Source organism: Scyliorhinus torazame, chromosome 3 (assembly GCF_047496885.1).
Source record: "Scyliorhinus torazame isolate Kashiwa2021f chromosome 3, sScyTor2.1, whole genome shotgun sequence".
Lineage (NCBI taxonomy): Eukaryota > Metazoa > Chordata > Chondrichthyes > Carcharhiniformes > Scyliorhinidae > Scyliorhinus > Scyliorhinus torazame.
Window position 1 is genome coordinate 265,974,012 of NC_092709.1, and position 17,619 is coordinate 265,991,630.

Below are 17,619 nucleotides of genomic sequence, written 5' to 3' on the forward strand. Positions count from 1 at the left end.
TACAAAGACAATGCGCAGAGTGGACAGAACTAGCCTTCAATCAATTTCATTGCTTGCTCCAAAATCAATTCAAATTGAATCCAATTTATGGTCTCCACATGACATACAAGATTCAAGCTGATTTTGGGCTTGATCTGACGTTTGGTCTAAGCCAAAAGGTCAAGAAAGTGCTACTCGATTTCACCCTCAATTGACCAAATTTTAACATTCAAATCAGGCCTCCTTGTTTTGTCTTACCCCATCAGCAGAAATAGTTTGTCTATCTACCCAAAGCCCTTACCAATACATCAAATTAATTGATTGCCATCAATATGCAGTGAATACTGACAAGTATTAAAAAGAAAACAAGAATTAAATTCTTGACCCAGCACATGGACACATGCTTGCCACAGAAAAGAAAATCATACGCTCATGTTCTTAGATGTGAGAGCCTGCTCAATGACCTCCTCACAATCCCCCCCCCCCACACGTCACCTCTCCTACAGGATCTAATTTGCGTTGTTAGATCTCCAGCCATTTTAAACACTTGATCAACAGAATGCTGCCAAATCTAGATCCCCCTGGTTGTCCAGAGGAACACAGATGAAGGTCAAACAGAAAAAAAAGCTTATGATAGGCACAAAGAACGAAGCACTGCAGGTAGCCTAAATGGGTATAGGAAGTGCAGGGATGAAATGAAAGAAGAAATAAGGAAATCAAAGAGAGGGCATGAACAAAGATCAGCAAGTTAAAGAAACCCCAAAAATATTTTACCAATATATTAATTGCAAAAGAATTAGTTAAAGAAAAAGCGGGACCAATCAGAGATGAAGAAGGAAATTTGTGCGCAAAGGCAACGGGGAAGGGTTTTAAATGAATATTTTGTCTCTGTGTTTACAAGGGAAAGCGATAATGCAGATACGTACTCCAGAAGAAACACAGAGATATTGGATGGGATAATCATAAAGAGAGAGGAAGTACTCAAAGGGTTGCAATCCTTGAAAGTTGATAAGTCGCCAGGGCCAGATGGATTGTTTCAGAGGCTGCTAAAGGAAGTCAAGGAGATAACAGATTCTCTGAGGCTGATTTTCCAATCCTCACTAGATGCAGGAGAGGAACCGGAGGACTGGAGAAATGCAAACGTAGTTCCATTGTTTAAAAAAGAATCGAAGGAAATGCCAAACAATTATAGGCCAGTTAGTCTTAAGTCGGTGATGGGCAAATTAGTAGAATCAATCCTGAGAGATAGGATTAACTGTCACATAGACTAGTCAGGTATGGTCAGATGGATTTGTTACAGGAAGGACTTGCCTCACGAATTTGATTGAATTCTTTGAGGAAGTGACAAAGGGGTTGATGAAGGTAGTGCAATGGATGATGTGTGGATTTTATCAAGGCGTTTGACAAGGTCCTACACATGGCAGACTGCTCAAAAAAGTAATAGCCCATGGGATAGAGGGTAATGTGGCAAACTGGATAAAATGTTGGCTTAATAACAGGAAACAAAGGTCGATGGATGCCCTTGCGAATGGAAAGTTGTTTCCTGTAGTGTTCCACAGGATTGTGTTGGAACCTTTACTGTTTATGTTATACATTAACGATTTGGATATGGAATGTGGCGGGCACATTTGGAGAACCTGCAGATGACAAAGATTGGCTGGAGTGGCAGACAGTGTGGACAATAGCTACAATCTCCAAAATAATATAAATGGGCTGGTGGAGTGGGCGGTAAAGTGACAGACAGATTTTAACATGGGGAAGTGTGAGGTCATGCATTTAGGGAGGTCAAACAGTTATAGGGAGTACTCAATAAATGGGAATGTACTAAGAGGGATAGATGAAGTGATAGATCTTGGCATACTAGTACACAGGTCCCTAAAGGCAGCAGTTCAAGTAGACAAGGTTGTAAAACAAAAAAAGCACATGAAATGCTCTCAGTCATTGACATGGTATGGAATATAAAAAGGGTAAAAAAATGTTGGAATTGTATAAAACAATACATGTGCAGATCTGGCAACCACATTACAGGAAGCACATAATTGCTCTGGAGAGAGTGCAGATGAGGTTTACAAGAATGTTGTACGGGTGAGAAAAGTGTGGCTATGAGGATAGATTGGATAGGTTGATGTTATTTTCCTTGGCACAAAGAAGGCTGAGGGGTGACTTGACTGAGGTGTACAAAAGTAAGAGGGGTAGAGTTAGAGTGGACAGGATAAAATTATTTCCCTTGGTTGAAAATTCTAGAACCAGAGGACATAGATTCAAGATAAGTGCCAGACGGTGTAGAGGGAACATGAGGAAGAACTTTTTTACGCAGAGGGTATTGGGATTCTGGAATTCACTGCCTGAGTTGGTGGTGGAGGCAGAGACCCTAAACTCTTTCAAAACGTACCTGGATCTGCACTTTTAAGTGCTGTAAGCTACAGGGCTATGGGCCAAGTGCAGAAAGGTGGGATTAGAAAGGGCACCTGGGTGTCCCCAGGCTGGCATGGACAAAATGGGCTGAACGGCCTCCTTCTGTGCTGCAACGTTTCCACGGTTCTAATATTCAACTGGGTGGGCTCAACAGCCTCAGATAGCAAAGTCCATTTTTCAACAACGATCACGATCAAGACACCAGTTAGACCTCAACTGGAGTATTGTGCACAGTTCTGGGTGCCACACTATAGGGAGGATGTGAACGCATTAGAGAGGGCAGAAGGGGTTTAGAAGAATGGTTCCAGGGATGAGAAACTTCACTTATAGGAGGATAGATTGGAGAAGTTGAGACTGTTCTTCTTGGCCAAGAGGAGATTTGACAGACATGTTCAAATTAATGACGGGGCTGGATGGAGGAGAAAGGGAGAAACTTTTCCCATTTGTAAAAAGGATGAGGGGGCACAGATTTAAAATGATTTGCAAAAGAAGCAGATTGATGCGAGGGGAAAAAAATTCACACAATGAGTGGTTCGGGTCTGGAATGCACTGGCTGGAAGTGTGGTGGAGGCAGGTTCAATCGAAGCATTCAAGAGGGCATTAGATGATTATTTGAAGGGGTAGGGGTATGGGAAAAGGGCAAGAGAATGGCACTAAGTCACGATGCTCATTTGGAGAGCAGACACAACAGGCTGAATAACCTCCTTCTGCACCATAACAATTCTGCGATTAAGAATAGAAACTCTCAATTGACTTTATCCAATATTCAAAAAGAAAAAACATTTACTCTTCAAATGTTTAGAAGATTATTTCTTACCTGGTAATAAGTGTGGCTTCAGCTCATCATTAACATTTTCCTTTTTAATTTCCTGAAATGAAAATAACAAATCAATCATGGATTAACACAAAATGTCTTCAGGAACATAGTGCACTGGAGTTGAAGAGAAATGAGGCCTAGACACACAATCTGATTTGAGATTATATGGAATTAAATTGCGCAAATCATTCCACAGTATGCGCTCCACAAACACATTCCTCCAATGTGAACAATCACAGGATGACCAATACAAAGATTTATCATTGGCAATATAACACTTGGAACATCGTCTTCCTAATGTTGGCATACACAATCATTCTTGGACAACCAATTTAGAAAATAGAAAGAACATGTTGCCAACATGTCATTTATTTCTCTGCATTTTTGCTCTAACAATTTTTTCTATCCTCTCCTGAAGTTATTGACTCTTTCTGCAGTGTCCTTGGCAGCACGGTGGCAGTGCTCTGGGTGCTCAGTGTTTCCTCCCACAGTCCAAAGAAGTGCAGGTTAGGTGGATTGGCCATGCATTGTCCAAAGGTTAGATGGGGTTACGAGGTTACAGGGATAGGGCACGTAATTGGGCCCAAGTAGGGTGCTCTTTGAAAGGGTCAGTGCAGACTTGATGGGCCGAATGGCCTCCTTCTGCACTGTAGGAATTTTATGAGATTTATGTAGATTTTCATGGTACTAGACACCCTTTAGAATCAAAGAATTGAGGTCCATAATGAGTTATCTTGATTTCCAGATATATTAAGTACACCCAGTACTATTCTTCAGATATCCACACAATTTTCTGGATAATTATCAAGCCTAGACAATTTTCCCTATCCAAGCTTTGGGGAGGTTTCAAAGCCAATTCTGCTTTGTGAGGGAAAGAGCAATTCATACTGGAGTGAAACCAGTCTGGAGACTAAATGGTATATTGTTCTTTCACTGTGCAACACTGCTCCACCCCAGACTAATCAAGTTATTAGCCTCTTTGGTTACAGTTTAGAATGAACTCTACCCAATTTCTTGTGGGTCTGAGGTTTCAGCACCAAACTGAACTTGTTCACTGAAAATGATCCTTTTCTCGCCCTATTCTCCCGGAGGCTTCATGAATCCACAAGTGCGAGAAATTAAAATATCAACAGGTAGATGCTTGGTGCCTGGAACGTAAAAAGCACGTCCGACTTGCACACCACTGATCGGATATTTTTGGTAAAAATGTATGTCCTTAGAAAAGTCATATGAATCCAGCATGCAGCATGAAGATATTTGAAAACGAACGAGAATGAGGTAATAGCAAGGTTTGGAATTATAGGTCATATGAAATAGAAAAACATGGATTAGCGGCCGTATCGCGTGTGGCTCCCGCGCAGGGCTCCGGCACGTCGGGCTTATCTGCCCGATCGAAGGGAAACACATTTTCTTTATAAAAAAGAAAACTGGACATGGAGTTTGGGGCCCCAAGGATTGTGGCGAGAGAGCAGAGGTGCCAACAAGTGTGGCTCAGGCAAGTTTAAGCAGGGCCCAAGCCGGGCCAGTGTGGAGCTAAGACCCAGGCAGGCCAGCGAGACCAGGAAGACCAAGTTCACCAATTACCCTGAGAGAAAGAGAAGAAAAGTAAAGTAAACTAAAGGAAAAGAAAGGCGGGGGGAAGAGAAGAGTAGAGCGAGGAACATAACGGTTCCTTGGTGTGCGTCAAACAAAAGCTGACTTCCGAGTACCGGTGACAGTGGTGTGCTGTGCAGACTCACATCAGGGGGCTTCCCTCCAAGCCAGGACAAAAAAAAGGCACTCTTTAGTCGTATTTTGCCCAAATTTCAAAGGAAAAAAAATCCCTCAACAGCAAAAGGAGGGCAACCAAGAAAAGGTGCCAGGAAACGGGAGCTGGAGGGGCCGAAGAAGCACCAGAAAGAGCCACGACCACCAGGTTGACTAGACAGCAGACACACAAAGCAATGGGGTCCTGGTCGCCCAGGAGAGAGGACAACCAGCAACCCGAGCAACAGCCTTCCCCCACCACCTGGAGATGGATGAAAGAGCTTCCTGATGAAGGAGCTGATCACCATGACGGAAGCGATTAGGATAGAGATCCAGGTGTCGGTCAAGGTGGCGGTGGCAGAGGCGATGGCCACCATGCAGAAGCAATCGATGGGCTGGGGAAGAAAGTAGAGACTCAGGAGAGGATGATCCTCAATCTGGAAAAGGCCTCGTTGGACCAGAACATCAGATTTGTCACCCTGGAGGCAGAAGTAAAAAGGTTTGGTGGCAGTCCAGGGGAACTAAAGGGGGAAAGTTGAGGACCAGGAGTATAGGTCACGATGACAAAATATTCAGAAGTTATAGAGAGCAAAGACCCAACGGTTAAGTCGCTGGACAACCTAGTCGGGAGAGACAGCTTCCCCAAACCCTCAGAGCTCAAAAGAGCACCCAGGTCGCTCAGACCGAAACCGAAGGTCGATATCAGGACCGTGAGAGAATCCTGCAGTGGGCACACCAGACGAAAGTAAGCACCTGGCAAGGACACAAAATCAGAATCTACCGGGGCATTGGGGCAGATCTAGCAAAACACAGGGACGGGTTTAACCAGGCGAAATCGGCCCTGTACAAGAAAGTGGTACGTTTCGGTGAGCTGTTCCAAGCTAGGCTCTGGGACATGTACCAAAAAAAAAAAGAGCACTATTATGTCAGGACCAACGGTCTGGACAAGGGACAGGCAATGCAACCATAAGAGTTGTGCAGGGAAAAACTGAAAGAGCAAAAGACTCATTGGACAGCAAGCATGTTTGGGCATGCTTCGATCCGACCATAAAGGGAAGACTGGGTCATAGAAAGAAGTGAGGACTGGGGAAGGCAAGTGAGGGTTTAAACAGGATCAACCAGATAAGTATGGTTGATCCTGCAGGAGCGGGGGGGGAAATAAAACCCCCACCAGGCTTATCATCTGGAATGTCAGGGGATTTAAACAGCCCAGTGAAAAAATCCAGAATCTTCGCCCACCTAAGAAGCCTGAAAGCCAACATACCTGCAGGAAACACACCTGAGGGAGAAGAACTGACTGCGGGAAAGAAAGGGCTGGGGAACAGACGTACCCAAGACCTGTTCAAGGCCAACAGCGACTAGGAAGAAAAAGGGGTGGGGGGGGGGGGGGGGAACAAGGGAAGGCACACACAAGAGAAAGGGGCGGGGAGCAACCCAAGGGAAGCACAAAATGAAGCACGGGGACAAGGGGGGGGGGGGGGGGGGGGAGGACCATGCAGGCATGCACCCCCCTCCAACCAAACAAAAACGAAAAGCCCCAGCAGAAAGAAGCGGAGCACGATACGGGGCACAAGACGTGGAGCACAATAAGGGGCAACACTAAGAGGGGAACAACTATCAATGAGAGAAAGGGAGGGGGGACCTCATGTAAAGACAGTTGTTAATAAGATAAAAACTGGTTTGTAAATACCAGGTTCACATCTGTAAAAACTGGAAAACACGAAGGCAGCACAGTGGCAAGCCCTGCTGCCTCACGGCGCTGAGGTCCCAGAACCGTTCCCAGCTCTGGGTCAAGGTTTGTGTATGGTTTGCACAATCTCCCCATGTTTGCGCGAGTTTTGCCCCCACAACCCAGCAGTGCAGAGTAGGTCGATTGGCCACGCTAAATTGCCCCTTAATTGGAAAAAATGAATCGGGTATTTCTAAATTTAGTGTGGGGGGGGGGGCGGAAGAAAAAAACAAAACTGGAATACACCAATAAAAAGAAATTTTTTAACGAAAAACTCCGTTTCTAAACTAAAACGTGAAGATCACTATTTTCCAGCCTATTAATATATGCACAACTCTGGCTGGACTTATTCCGGGAGACATTGTCAGATGTGACATCATGGCATAGATTAATTGAGACAAACAGCCTTTTCTTTTGATGTACATTTTGATACAGTTCAATGTACTCAGAGATTAGCAGTTGCAAAGAGACACCAGAGTCTCATCTCATCTCCCTCCACAATGCCCCCTTCCGCTTACTCCGTTCCACTAGCGCCTTCCCCTGCTCTCCCAACCACCGATACATGTCCCCGATCCTGCCCTCCCCACCTAATCTGGGAGCAGCAGTTTCTCCAGCAGCACGTGCAGATGGATCTTGTACCCGTGAAGGGAATATGTGGGGGATTTTGTCCCCGGTTTATCCGGTCTTATTTGTTCCCATTCTTGCACTGACAATCGTTGTGAGCTGTACCTGTGTACATTGTTACCTTACATCAAGCCCCTTAAGATAGAGCAAAGATTTTTCCTCTCTGAATTTTAGTTGTTCTTCACTCGCGCTGCAAATTCATCCCATTCACTATCTATAGTTGATTTATTTTCCTCTCTACTGCTCCCTTAGAACTCACTCTGGCCACCTTGCTGGTTTTCCGTGACCTCACTTCCATCAAAGCCGTCCAGAATATGTCCAGCGAAAGGTGATAACCCTATTGGTCAGTCCAGTTAACCACTTGCTGTACAAGACACTGAACTCTCCAAGGATCACAGAGTCGGAATCTTTTTTTTTTAAACTTCTGATTACCCTTAGAATATACATTCCCACCCAGACTTTTCACATAAAATTATAGACTGTAAAATTACAGACACTCTGTCCTGTAATCCAAGGTGTGTACAAGGTACATAAAAGTGGCCAATTCCCTTTCTCCCAACAGAAAGTTGAACATTTGTGGCAGGGAGATATCGTTCATAACACTCATCACGGCTCGCTTTGCTCAAATGCTGAATTTATTACCTTCTTGCCACTCAAATATGTTGAGGTAGAGAGTTTCCACTCAGTTGTATTGGTGTTTTCAGCTCAATTCACCAAAAGATCATAACAAACTATGTACATTGTGTATTTTCAATCTTCTGCACGAGTTTAAGAAACACTAATGGAAGTTATTCCGGCTCACAGAACACACCATGTCAAGAATCAAACAACATTGGGTGTTAATAGCACTCGTGATTAGCCATACTTATTTTTTGCAATAAATCCATTTTTAGCTGTATTAATCAAACAACACCAAGTCGCCACACTTAAATACATCAAGGGACTATTAAAAGCAACAATTGAAATTGTTACAATAGGTTTGGCAGTATTAGGTTTGGCAGTATTATGCAAATCAGTTTGAGCAGAAATGAGAGAACACAACAAAAACCTTCTCAAAATGGATACAATTTTGTCTGCAATTTTTGCCTAAATCATCAATTGGGCCAATGGTAGAAACTCTACTCTAATGTACGAAGGGCTCAAGAAGTAGGAAATAATTGTCACAGCAAATCTAGCACAGACAAAAGATACCATAAAAGGTCAATCAACAAATTTGTAGACTTGCACCTTTTTAAAATCTAAAGTTTCAGTTAATGATTCCCTCCCTATTTATTTTTCCTCACCATTTCTCTCCACCCTTCCATGCACCAGTTCCAGCAACAAGAAGCTATATTCCAGGTTCCAGGTGTATGTTACTATATACTACACTGTAGTGTAGTCAATCATGACTAAACAGATGGTAGCTGCTTACAGTGACTAATCTGTTTTAAACAAAGGCCATAGCTTCAGTTTACATATTACTACAGCATTAAGTAGAGGGGAATGTTTGATGGAGGTATGAAATGGGGACCTTCCTGGTACACTCTACAATATCACTGGCATTAATGTTTATATAACTAAAGATCTTGTGTATGGTACAAACTTTACTTCATAATTAAGTCATGGTTGTATGTCAATATTTAACATTCAACCAACTCATGTCAATATTTATAATGAAAGTGGCATGTAAACATTCCTGTATAAATTGTTGCTACACATGGAATTGCACATGCTGACCATTGTATTGCACGGTGACAAGAATTTCAGTTTCTTCAACTCTGCCCTATTCCCCCTCCCACAATATCATCTATTAAATGGTTAAATGATAGGGGACTTTCACAGTAACTTCATCGCAGTGTTAATGTAAGCCTACTTGTGACAATAATTAAGGCATGTAGTAATTATTAGGCATGTGAATTTGAATCCAATACACCAGAAGCAGAACATGAAAGTTTCTGGGCTGTTACAAAGGTTTATCCAAGTGATTAATGCGTGAGAGAGTGAGAGAGGAGAGAGAGAGAGAGAGAGAGAGAGAGGAGAGCTGCCACCCCTAACCTATTTGGCCCACGCACCTCTGCAAACCCTCCAAATCCACTCAACTGTAAAAACGGTTGCTACCTAGAACTAAGAATGTGCCAAAACCTTGAACATTTTTATTTGAAATGTCTACTTTCTCACATGCTGCATTGCAACTGCACAGACATTACAATGCAGAAACAAGTCATTGGTCCAAACAGGCCAGCATGTCAGCATTTACGATCTACGTATGCAAATAGCCCTGATCACATTGTCCCATCTTCATTTCCCTGACACTATTTGAAGATTACAAAGAAGTGACTTGGAACAGTTTTTAATATCAGACCTTAGCCATAAAAGGAGAATGGAGATACACAATGAAATAATTTGTTAGCAATGTTGTTTGAGTGATAAATACTAGCCAGACCATCCAGGACTCTCTTGTTCTTCCTATGGAGAACAGGCATTTCATCCAAAATACATCAATCTCTTGATACACCACAAATGTCAGCTTGGATTACATACTCATGTCTCTGGAGTGGGACCTGAACCTACAACCTTCTGACCCAGAGGCAAGGATGTTGCAACTAAGCCACGGTTGACATCTTGGTTATAATTCAGTTGCTCTGCTGCCCAACATAAAAACTCACTCATGAGAATTAAAGTTTGCCAGCTCAATAACAGCAAGAACAAAACCATCCTCTCCAGCCTTTACCAGAAAGTGATTGTCAGGCAACAACCACCCTCAAGCATGCCAATGTCCATCCCTTATCTGGTTGCTCATAAGCTAAACAACTTATATTACTTTCATATTCACATTAATGTCAGGGTAGTAGTCAAGGTTCTGCAACTAATCTTTGTAATCAAGTATATGAAGAAAAACTCACCTGAACCTCTCCGCCTTTATAGAACCCCCCTTAAAAACACAGCTTTGGGTCTCCCTGCTTAATGTCCTATATGGGTCAACATCCATTTGGTTGGATTTCTGGTGGCAGCAATATGGTGAGCAGTCACACACGGATGCCTCCCACCAGGGTACTTGGTTTTTGGCCCTTTCTGTCCAGTTTTTGGGCGATTTGGGCAATTGGCTACCCCGTGAGATATTGTAGGGTCCAATCAACTTCATAGAATAACAGAGAGGAACTCTGGGGTAAATTTAATGGGACCGCTCCTGGTAGGGGCACTGCTCAAAATTACCAAAGAACGGAAACTTATCAACATCAAATTATAATGTGAAAAGAGTCGATAAAGCAATCCACAGTGCCCACAAGGCCTCGAGAGTGCCGGGACACCACGCGTTCCCTTTCCAGGGACACCCAGCCGCAAATAAAGCCATGGAAGAGGGGCAGGCAGTCCAGCCAGACGACCCCCTCGGTCGCCCGCTGCCTGGACCTGTTAATGGTGAATTTTGCCAGGCCCAGGAGCAGGTTCAAGAGGACATCTGGTCACCCCATGATCCTTGGGGAATATGAGCTGCCCCAATGAGGGGAGGGGGGGGGGGGGGGGGGGGAGCAGGGAAATCATTAGCAGTGTAGCTGTATAAATAGAGCTGGCCAGTGGGTACTAGCTAGAGAGGGAACCAGTAGTGAACTGCTGGTGCTTTGTACATATTGTTGTAAATAAAGTTACTTTCAGTTTGACTCTATAAACTCGTGCTGGATTCTTCATGGCCCTCACTGTGACTGCCTGCGGCAGTTTTGAGGATCTGGAGAAGGCACGGAGGGGGCTTTGTCCTCAATTCGGGCAGCCATGGGCAAGATGGATAGACAGATAGAGGTACAAGGGGTGACAATATAGGTGGAGGTGATGCTTTCTAACCCTAGTGATTGGAGGCAGAGATGGCATTGTTGGTTGGAGTGGCGCAGAGTGTTAAAGGCCAAGGCTGATGATCAGGAGAACCGCTTCAGACGCCAAAGCTTCTTGTTGGGCTGCTGGAGAGCCTGGAGGGCTCAGGTTCCACGGACTATATGTCCAAGATGTTTGGAAAGTTGGCGGGATAGAGGGTCTTTCCGACACCTCCCGAGTTGGGCAGGCCCATCGGTCGCCACAGGGCCTCAAAGTCAGGTTTAATCAATACCTGGATAAGGAGCAGGTTCTGAAGTGGGCAAAGGACCATCAAGACTATAGATGGGAGGACCAGGTCAGAAGATTATACCAAGGTGTTGGGGCCAAGAAGGTGAGAAAGTGTACAGAGTTTAATAAGGCCACGGCCACGCTGTACAAGAGCAGCATGAGGTTTGGTGTGGTGTACCCGGCTCGTGTTCGGGTGACTTTCATGGACAGAGACTATTACTTTGGTGCGCCGGAGGATGAGAATTAGTTTGTCAAGAAGCTCAGACAGGGGTGAACTAAAGTGCATAAGGAAGGTAGAGTTTGTTGTTTGTTGATTGTGAAGTTCATCTGTATTTGTATTTTTTTGTGGTATTTTCGTAATGTGGGGGTGGACTTGGGGGTTGTTTCTTGGCTTGTTGGTGTGTTTTTCTGGGCAAAATATATTATACTGTTGGGGTTTGTTCGTTGGAAAGGGGGGGGGGGGGGAAGAAACTGGGTGTTGATTTTCTTCTATTGTTCCGTATTAAAGATTGGTATGGGCAGAGGGGTGGGGTGATCGTTGATACACTATAGTTGACATTGATTTCTCCCTGTGCAGGGGTCACCCTGCTAGCAGTATAGTTAGTTAACATTGTGGAGAGGGGGAGATGTCTCAAGCTTGTTAATATTGGGGTGGCTTAAAAAAAGGTAATGAATTTAGGATTTTTGATTCTGCTCGGTTTGAGGACGGGTGCTTTGGTTCTCAGTGGGGGGGGGGGGGGGGGGAATATACTGCTGACGGTGACGTTTCCTTTGTTTTTGGACTGGCTAGATGGGGGAAAAGTGGCAGCTATCTTGGGTGGGCCTGGAGCTGGAGGAGGATGGGGCACTGTTGGGTGATCCTGGGGGGGGGGGGGGGGGGGGGGGGGGAGAGAGAGAGTCGTGTCCCCCCCCCCCCCCCCCCCCCCCCGAGTGGTTGATAACTTGGAATGCAAGAGGGTTAAGTGCGCAGTTAAAAAGTTCCCAGTTGTTTGCACACCGGAAAAGTTTGAGGGCAGATGCGTTTTTTGTTTAAATAGGAGACTCATTTGAGAATCAAGAGTAAAACAGGGATGGGTGGGGCAGGTATATCACTCAGGATTTGATGGTCAGGCACAGGGGGAGGGGGGGGCACTGTTTTGATTAATAAGAGGGTGGCTTTTTCTGGGGTTAATATGAAAAATGAAATGAAAATAATCACTTATTGTCACAAGTAGGCTTCAAATGAAGTTACTGTGAAAAGCCGCAAGTCGCCACATTCCGGCGCCTCTTCGGGGAGGCTGGTACGGGAATAGAACAGTGCTGCTGGCCTGCCTTAGTCTGCTTTAAAAGCCAGCGACTCAGCCCTGTGCTAAACCAATATATTAGCAGACCCAGGTGGGAGCCAATTGCACATGGATTTTGATTTTGAATTGGCGTCAACGGGTAAGGCAGTGAGCCAGCTGTGATGCTTGAGGGGGACTTTTTACTGAGTATGGCGAGAAGGCCAGTTGTCGGTTGGTTCACCACCTCAGATGGCAGGCTGCCTCCTGGGAGATGTTGCAAGTTAGGGACTCGGCGGGTTGGCTTCTCTCCCAGGGAAGGTTAATGACGTTCTTGAGGCCTTCTACTGTGGGCTGCATGAGTCAGAGCACCCAGGAGTGTTCATCAATGAAACAATTTTTGGATGGGTTGACCTTTCTAGAGGTGGAGCAAGAGAGTAGACAGGTGTTGGATAAGGATGGAGGAGATCATGAGCTGTATTCGGTTAATGCAGATGGGCAAAGCACCAGGTTCAGATGGGTTCCATATTGAATTTCATGAACAGTTTGCTGGTCAGTTGTTCCCACTTCTGTTGGGTTGTTTAATGATTCCATGTCCCATGGGGTGTTACCGGCCATGCCGACGCAGGCATCAATTTCCTTGATCCCGAAGGACAAAGATCCTTTGGAATGTGGGTTGCATCGGCCTATTTCGTTGTTAAATGTGGTTGCGTTTGATGCCCTGCCTACCTGGGGTGCTTTCGGACTGGGTTGGCAGTTATCACCCTCCTTAGGGACAGAGCGAAAGGTGATTATTTTGGTGGAGCGGAGAAGGCATTAGATAGCTCAGTGGGGGTACCTCGGAGATCCTGGGACGGTTTAGCTTTGGACCAAAATTTATTTAATGGATTAGGCTTTTGTGCAAGGATCCTTTTGCACCTCGGAGATCCTGGGGCGGTTTAGCTTTGGACCAAAATTTATTTAATGGATTAGGCTTTTGTGCAGGGCCCCCACTGCATGTACATACCAATGCCCTGAGATTGGGTTTATTTCCAACTGGCTTGGTTTATTTCCAACTGAACAGGGTTTCATGGCAGGAGCGCCAGTGTCTCGGCTTTTGTTTACCTTAGCAATTGAGCCGCTGGCCATTGCGTTGAGGTTGTCGAACAGGTGGCGGAGGATAGAGCAGAGTGGGCGGGACAGGAAGAGAACATAGGGTATCGGGTAACCGAATAAGTAATAGGAGCGGAATTAGGCCACTCGGCCCATCGAGTCTGCTCCGCCATTTAATCATGGCTGATATTTTCTCATCCTCCTGCCTTCTCCCCATAACCCCTGATCCCCTTATTAATCAAGAACCTATCTATCTGCGGACAATTTGTTTCACGGGCCCACTCTCCAATGAGGGGGAGATAATGCAATTGGCTCAGGAAGTTTTGTTCCTTTTTGGGGTACAAGCTGAATCTGGCAAGAGTGAATATTTTCCGGTGAACCCCCCCGGGAAGGGGAGCTGATGATCTAGGGAAGCTGCCATCACTGGACCACGCCCCAACTTTTCTGGTCTGGTGGATGGGGCCGATTTGAAACAGTGGGATAACCTCGCTCAGACCTTAGCAGGAAGGGAACTTGGTGAAGATGAATATTCTCCCGATGTTTTTGTTTTGTTTGTGTCTCCCACTCTTTCCTCCCAAGGCTTTCTTTTGCAGGGTTAATAAATTGATATCTGCTTTTGTTTGGACATGCAAGACTCAGGTTTGTAGGACGTTTTTGCAAAGGTATAAGCAATCGGGGGGGGGGGGGTCCAGACTGGCCGACGTTTTGTACAAGTACAGGTAAACCACCCCATCCTTAGTAGGGGAGCTCGCACTCCTCAAGGAGGATGGGGAAACAATCATCCCCATACCTATTGTCCCATGCAGATTATTACAGTTGCTACTGAGCAGCAAATATTGATACGGTGCAGGGTTGGTTCATGGATCCGGACTCTATATGGGGACGAAGGTTTCATGTACAAGGTCAAGTCGGAGGGTCCTGGTTACTGCACCACTCCCTTTTCCCCCTGCTAGATTCCCTTCGAGCCCTGTGGTGATAGCCACTTTGAGGATTTGGAATCAGTTTAGGCAGCATGTTAAACTGGGTTCGATGTCACGGCTGGCACTGATCCGCAGGAACCATATCTTAATGCCATCTGGCTCACATTCATTGTTGACGGAATGGGAGAAGGAGAGGTTTTGAGACATGTTTCTGGAGGATAGGTTCAGCGACCTAGATGAGCTGCTAGAGAAGTTCCAGTGCATGAGAGGGAATGATTTCAGGTATTTTCATGTGCGCAATTCTTTACACAAGGAGTTTCCTATCCTTGGCCGAGTTGGGGGAGGGTAAGATTTCCGATGTCTATGGGCAAATGTTGGTGATGGAGCAGGCATTGTTGGAGGAAATAAAGAGGAAGTGGTAGAGCTGGGTTTGGTCTGCGGGGCTCTTCACAGGGTCAACTTCACCTTGTGTGAGGTTAACCTGAACCAGTTCAAGATGGTGCACAGGGCGCATATACGAGTGGATTCTTTGAGGGTGGAGGATAGGTGTGAGCGGCGCTCTAGGGGGCCGGCGAATCGCACACACGTTTTGGTCTTTCCCCAAACTTGTTTTATCAAAAAAAGGAGACCCAGAAACTACGTCTGGTATTTTGGGCATTCAGCTGGAATTGTGCCCTTTGGTGGCCATTTTGGAGTATCAGACTCGCCGGTGCTGCAGACAGGGACAAGGGCAAATGTCCTATCCTTCGCCCCGCTAATAATCCGGAGAAGAGTTCTGCTGGGTGGAAGTCCCCGATGCCGCCTAAGGCCTCTGCTTGGTTGAGGGACCTGATGGAATTTTTGCATCTTGACAAGATCAAGTCTATCATGAGGGGGTAAGTGGAAGGATTCTACTCAAGGTGACAGCCCTTCATTTACCTTTTCAGGGAACTAATGACCGTCAGTTGTTGTTGTGGTGGTGGTGGTGGTGGGGGGGGGGGGGGGGGGGGGGGGTGTCTCTTGATATTTTTTATTGAGGTTCTGTTTTTCTGTGGGGGGGGGTGAGGGCAGCTGTACTTTTGGTATAGTAAGTGGTTGGGGTTGGTTTTATATTTTTGTGAAAACCTTGTTCAAATGAAAATTTAAAAATTTAAAACATCCATTTTGTTTGGTGACACTGAGTGCCATTATGTTTCTTTAATAAAAGTTTAGATAAATAAAAGTTGTTTTCCGCGAATTCCTTACTACTCAAATAAAGAAAAAAAGTGTTTTCCCTTAAAATAACGTTATAATTATCTGGGTCTCTATTCAGTGGAATTTAAAAGAATGCAAGGGGATCCAATTGAAACAGATAAAATTCTGACAGGGCTGGGCAGACTGGATGTCTAGATCAAGGGGTCACAGTTTCAGGATATGGGGTCAGCCATTTAGGACTGAGATGAAGAGAATTTTCTTCATTCTGAGGGCAGTGAAACTGTGGAATTCTCTACCACAGAAGGCCAAGTCACTGAATATATTTATGAACAGTAAGAAGTCTTACAACATCAGGTTAAAGTCCAACAGGTTTGTTTTAAATTATTAGCTTTCGGAGCTCAGCTTCTTCATCCGGTGAGTTGTAAAACTTATTACTGTGCCCACCCCAATCTAACGCCGGCATCTCCACATTATATTTATGAAGGAATTTGATTGCTTTCTAGACTCTGTGTCCAGGGGTGTGGGGAGTATGTTTCGATGTTAATAGTCTGAATGGGACTTCCAGGTGCGGCGATGACCAGCTAAGTCGCACGTTTCGGCAGCTCCCGGTGGAACGGACTTTTGGGCTCTTGATAGGAGCCCCAACGGCAATTTTAACGGCTAAAAACACCGTGCGGTAAACCAGAAGGGAATTCCCCCTGGACACGGATGGAAAAAGGAGAGGAAAGTGGCCGGATTGCAGCGGATCCTTTGGAACAGCGGCAAGGAAGGCAAGCAAAAACCAAGATGGCGTCGGAAGGTGGCAGTTTCACATGGGGCCCTGAACAACAAGAGTTCTTGAAATGCTGCGTGGAAGAGATCAAAAAGGAAATGAAGAAAGAGCTGTTGGCCCCGATACTACAGGCGATCGAAGGGCTAAAGGAGGAACAAAAGACCCAGGAGCGGGAGCTTCGGGTCGTGAAGGCGAAGGCAGCCGAGAATGAGGACGATATACAGGGCCTGGTGGTGAAGACGGAGATACAGGAGGCACATCAGAAACGATGTGTGGAGAGGTTGGAGGCACTGGAAAACAACGTAAGGAGGAACAACCTGAGGATTCTGGGTCTTCCTGAAGGTGTGGAGGGTGCGGACGTCGGGGCATATGTGAGCACGATGCTGCATTCGTTAATGGGAGCGGAGGCCCCGGCGGGTCCGTTGGAGGTGGAGGGAGCATACAGAGTTATGGCGCGAGGACCGAGAGCAGGAGAAACTCCCAGAGCCATAGTGGTGAGATTCCTCCGTTTTAAGGATAGAGAAATGGTCCTTAGATGGGCGAAGAAAACTCGGAGCAGTAAATGGGAGAACGCGGTGATTCGCGTTTATCAAGACTGGAGTGCGGAGGTGGCGAGAAGGAGGGCGAGCTTTAATCGGGCCAAGGCGGTGCTTCATAAAAAGAAGATAAAATTTGGAATGCTGCAACCGGCAAGACTGTGGGTCACATATCAAGGGAGGCACCACTACTTTGAGACGGCCGATGAAGCGTGGACTTTTATTGTAGAAGAAAAACTGGAATGAGTGGATTATTAAAAAGAACGTTTGGACAAAGTGGTGGGGCGAATGTGGGGGGCGAAGAGGGGTTTTATGTTCTAATCCTGCGGTGTGGTAACTTTTCTCTCTCCCACAGGGGGTGATGGGGGGAGGTGGGGAGGGAGAGGAGATGGGGCGTTGGCCATGGGAGGCGGGGCCAAGGGAGAAGCGCGGGCTTGGCTCCCGCGCTATGATAATTATGGCGGGAATAGAGAAGCAGGAAGGAGGGGG

At 45.7% G+C, this 17,619-nt stretch overlaps 1 protein-coding gene across 2 annotated transcripts in view; it reads right to left on the reverse strand.

Moving 5' to 3' along the window:
- The window catches only part of mtmr12 (myotubularin related protein 12), a 124,684-nt gene that overhangs the window by 86,409 nt on the left and 20,656 nt on the right, over positions 1-17,619 (reverse strand). For both annotated transcript variants that reach the window (XM_072497210.1, XM_072497209.1), the window contains exon 2: positions 3,212-3,263. In XM_072497210.1, coding sequence (XP_072353311.1) covers positions 3,212-3,263 — 52 coding nt within the window. The remainder of the gene's footprint in view (positions 1-3,211; positions 3,264-17,619) is intronic.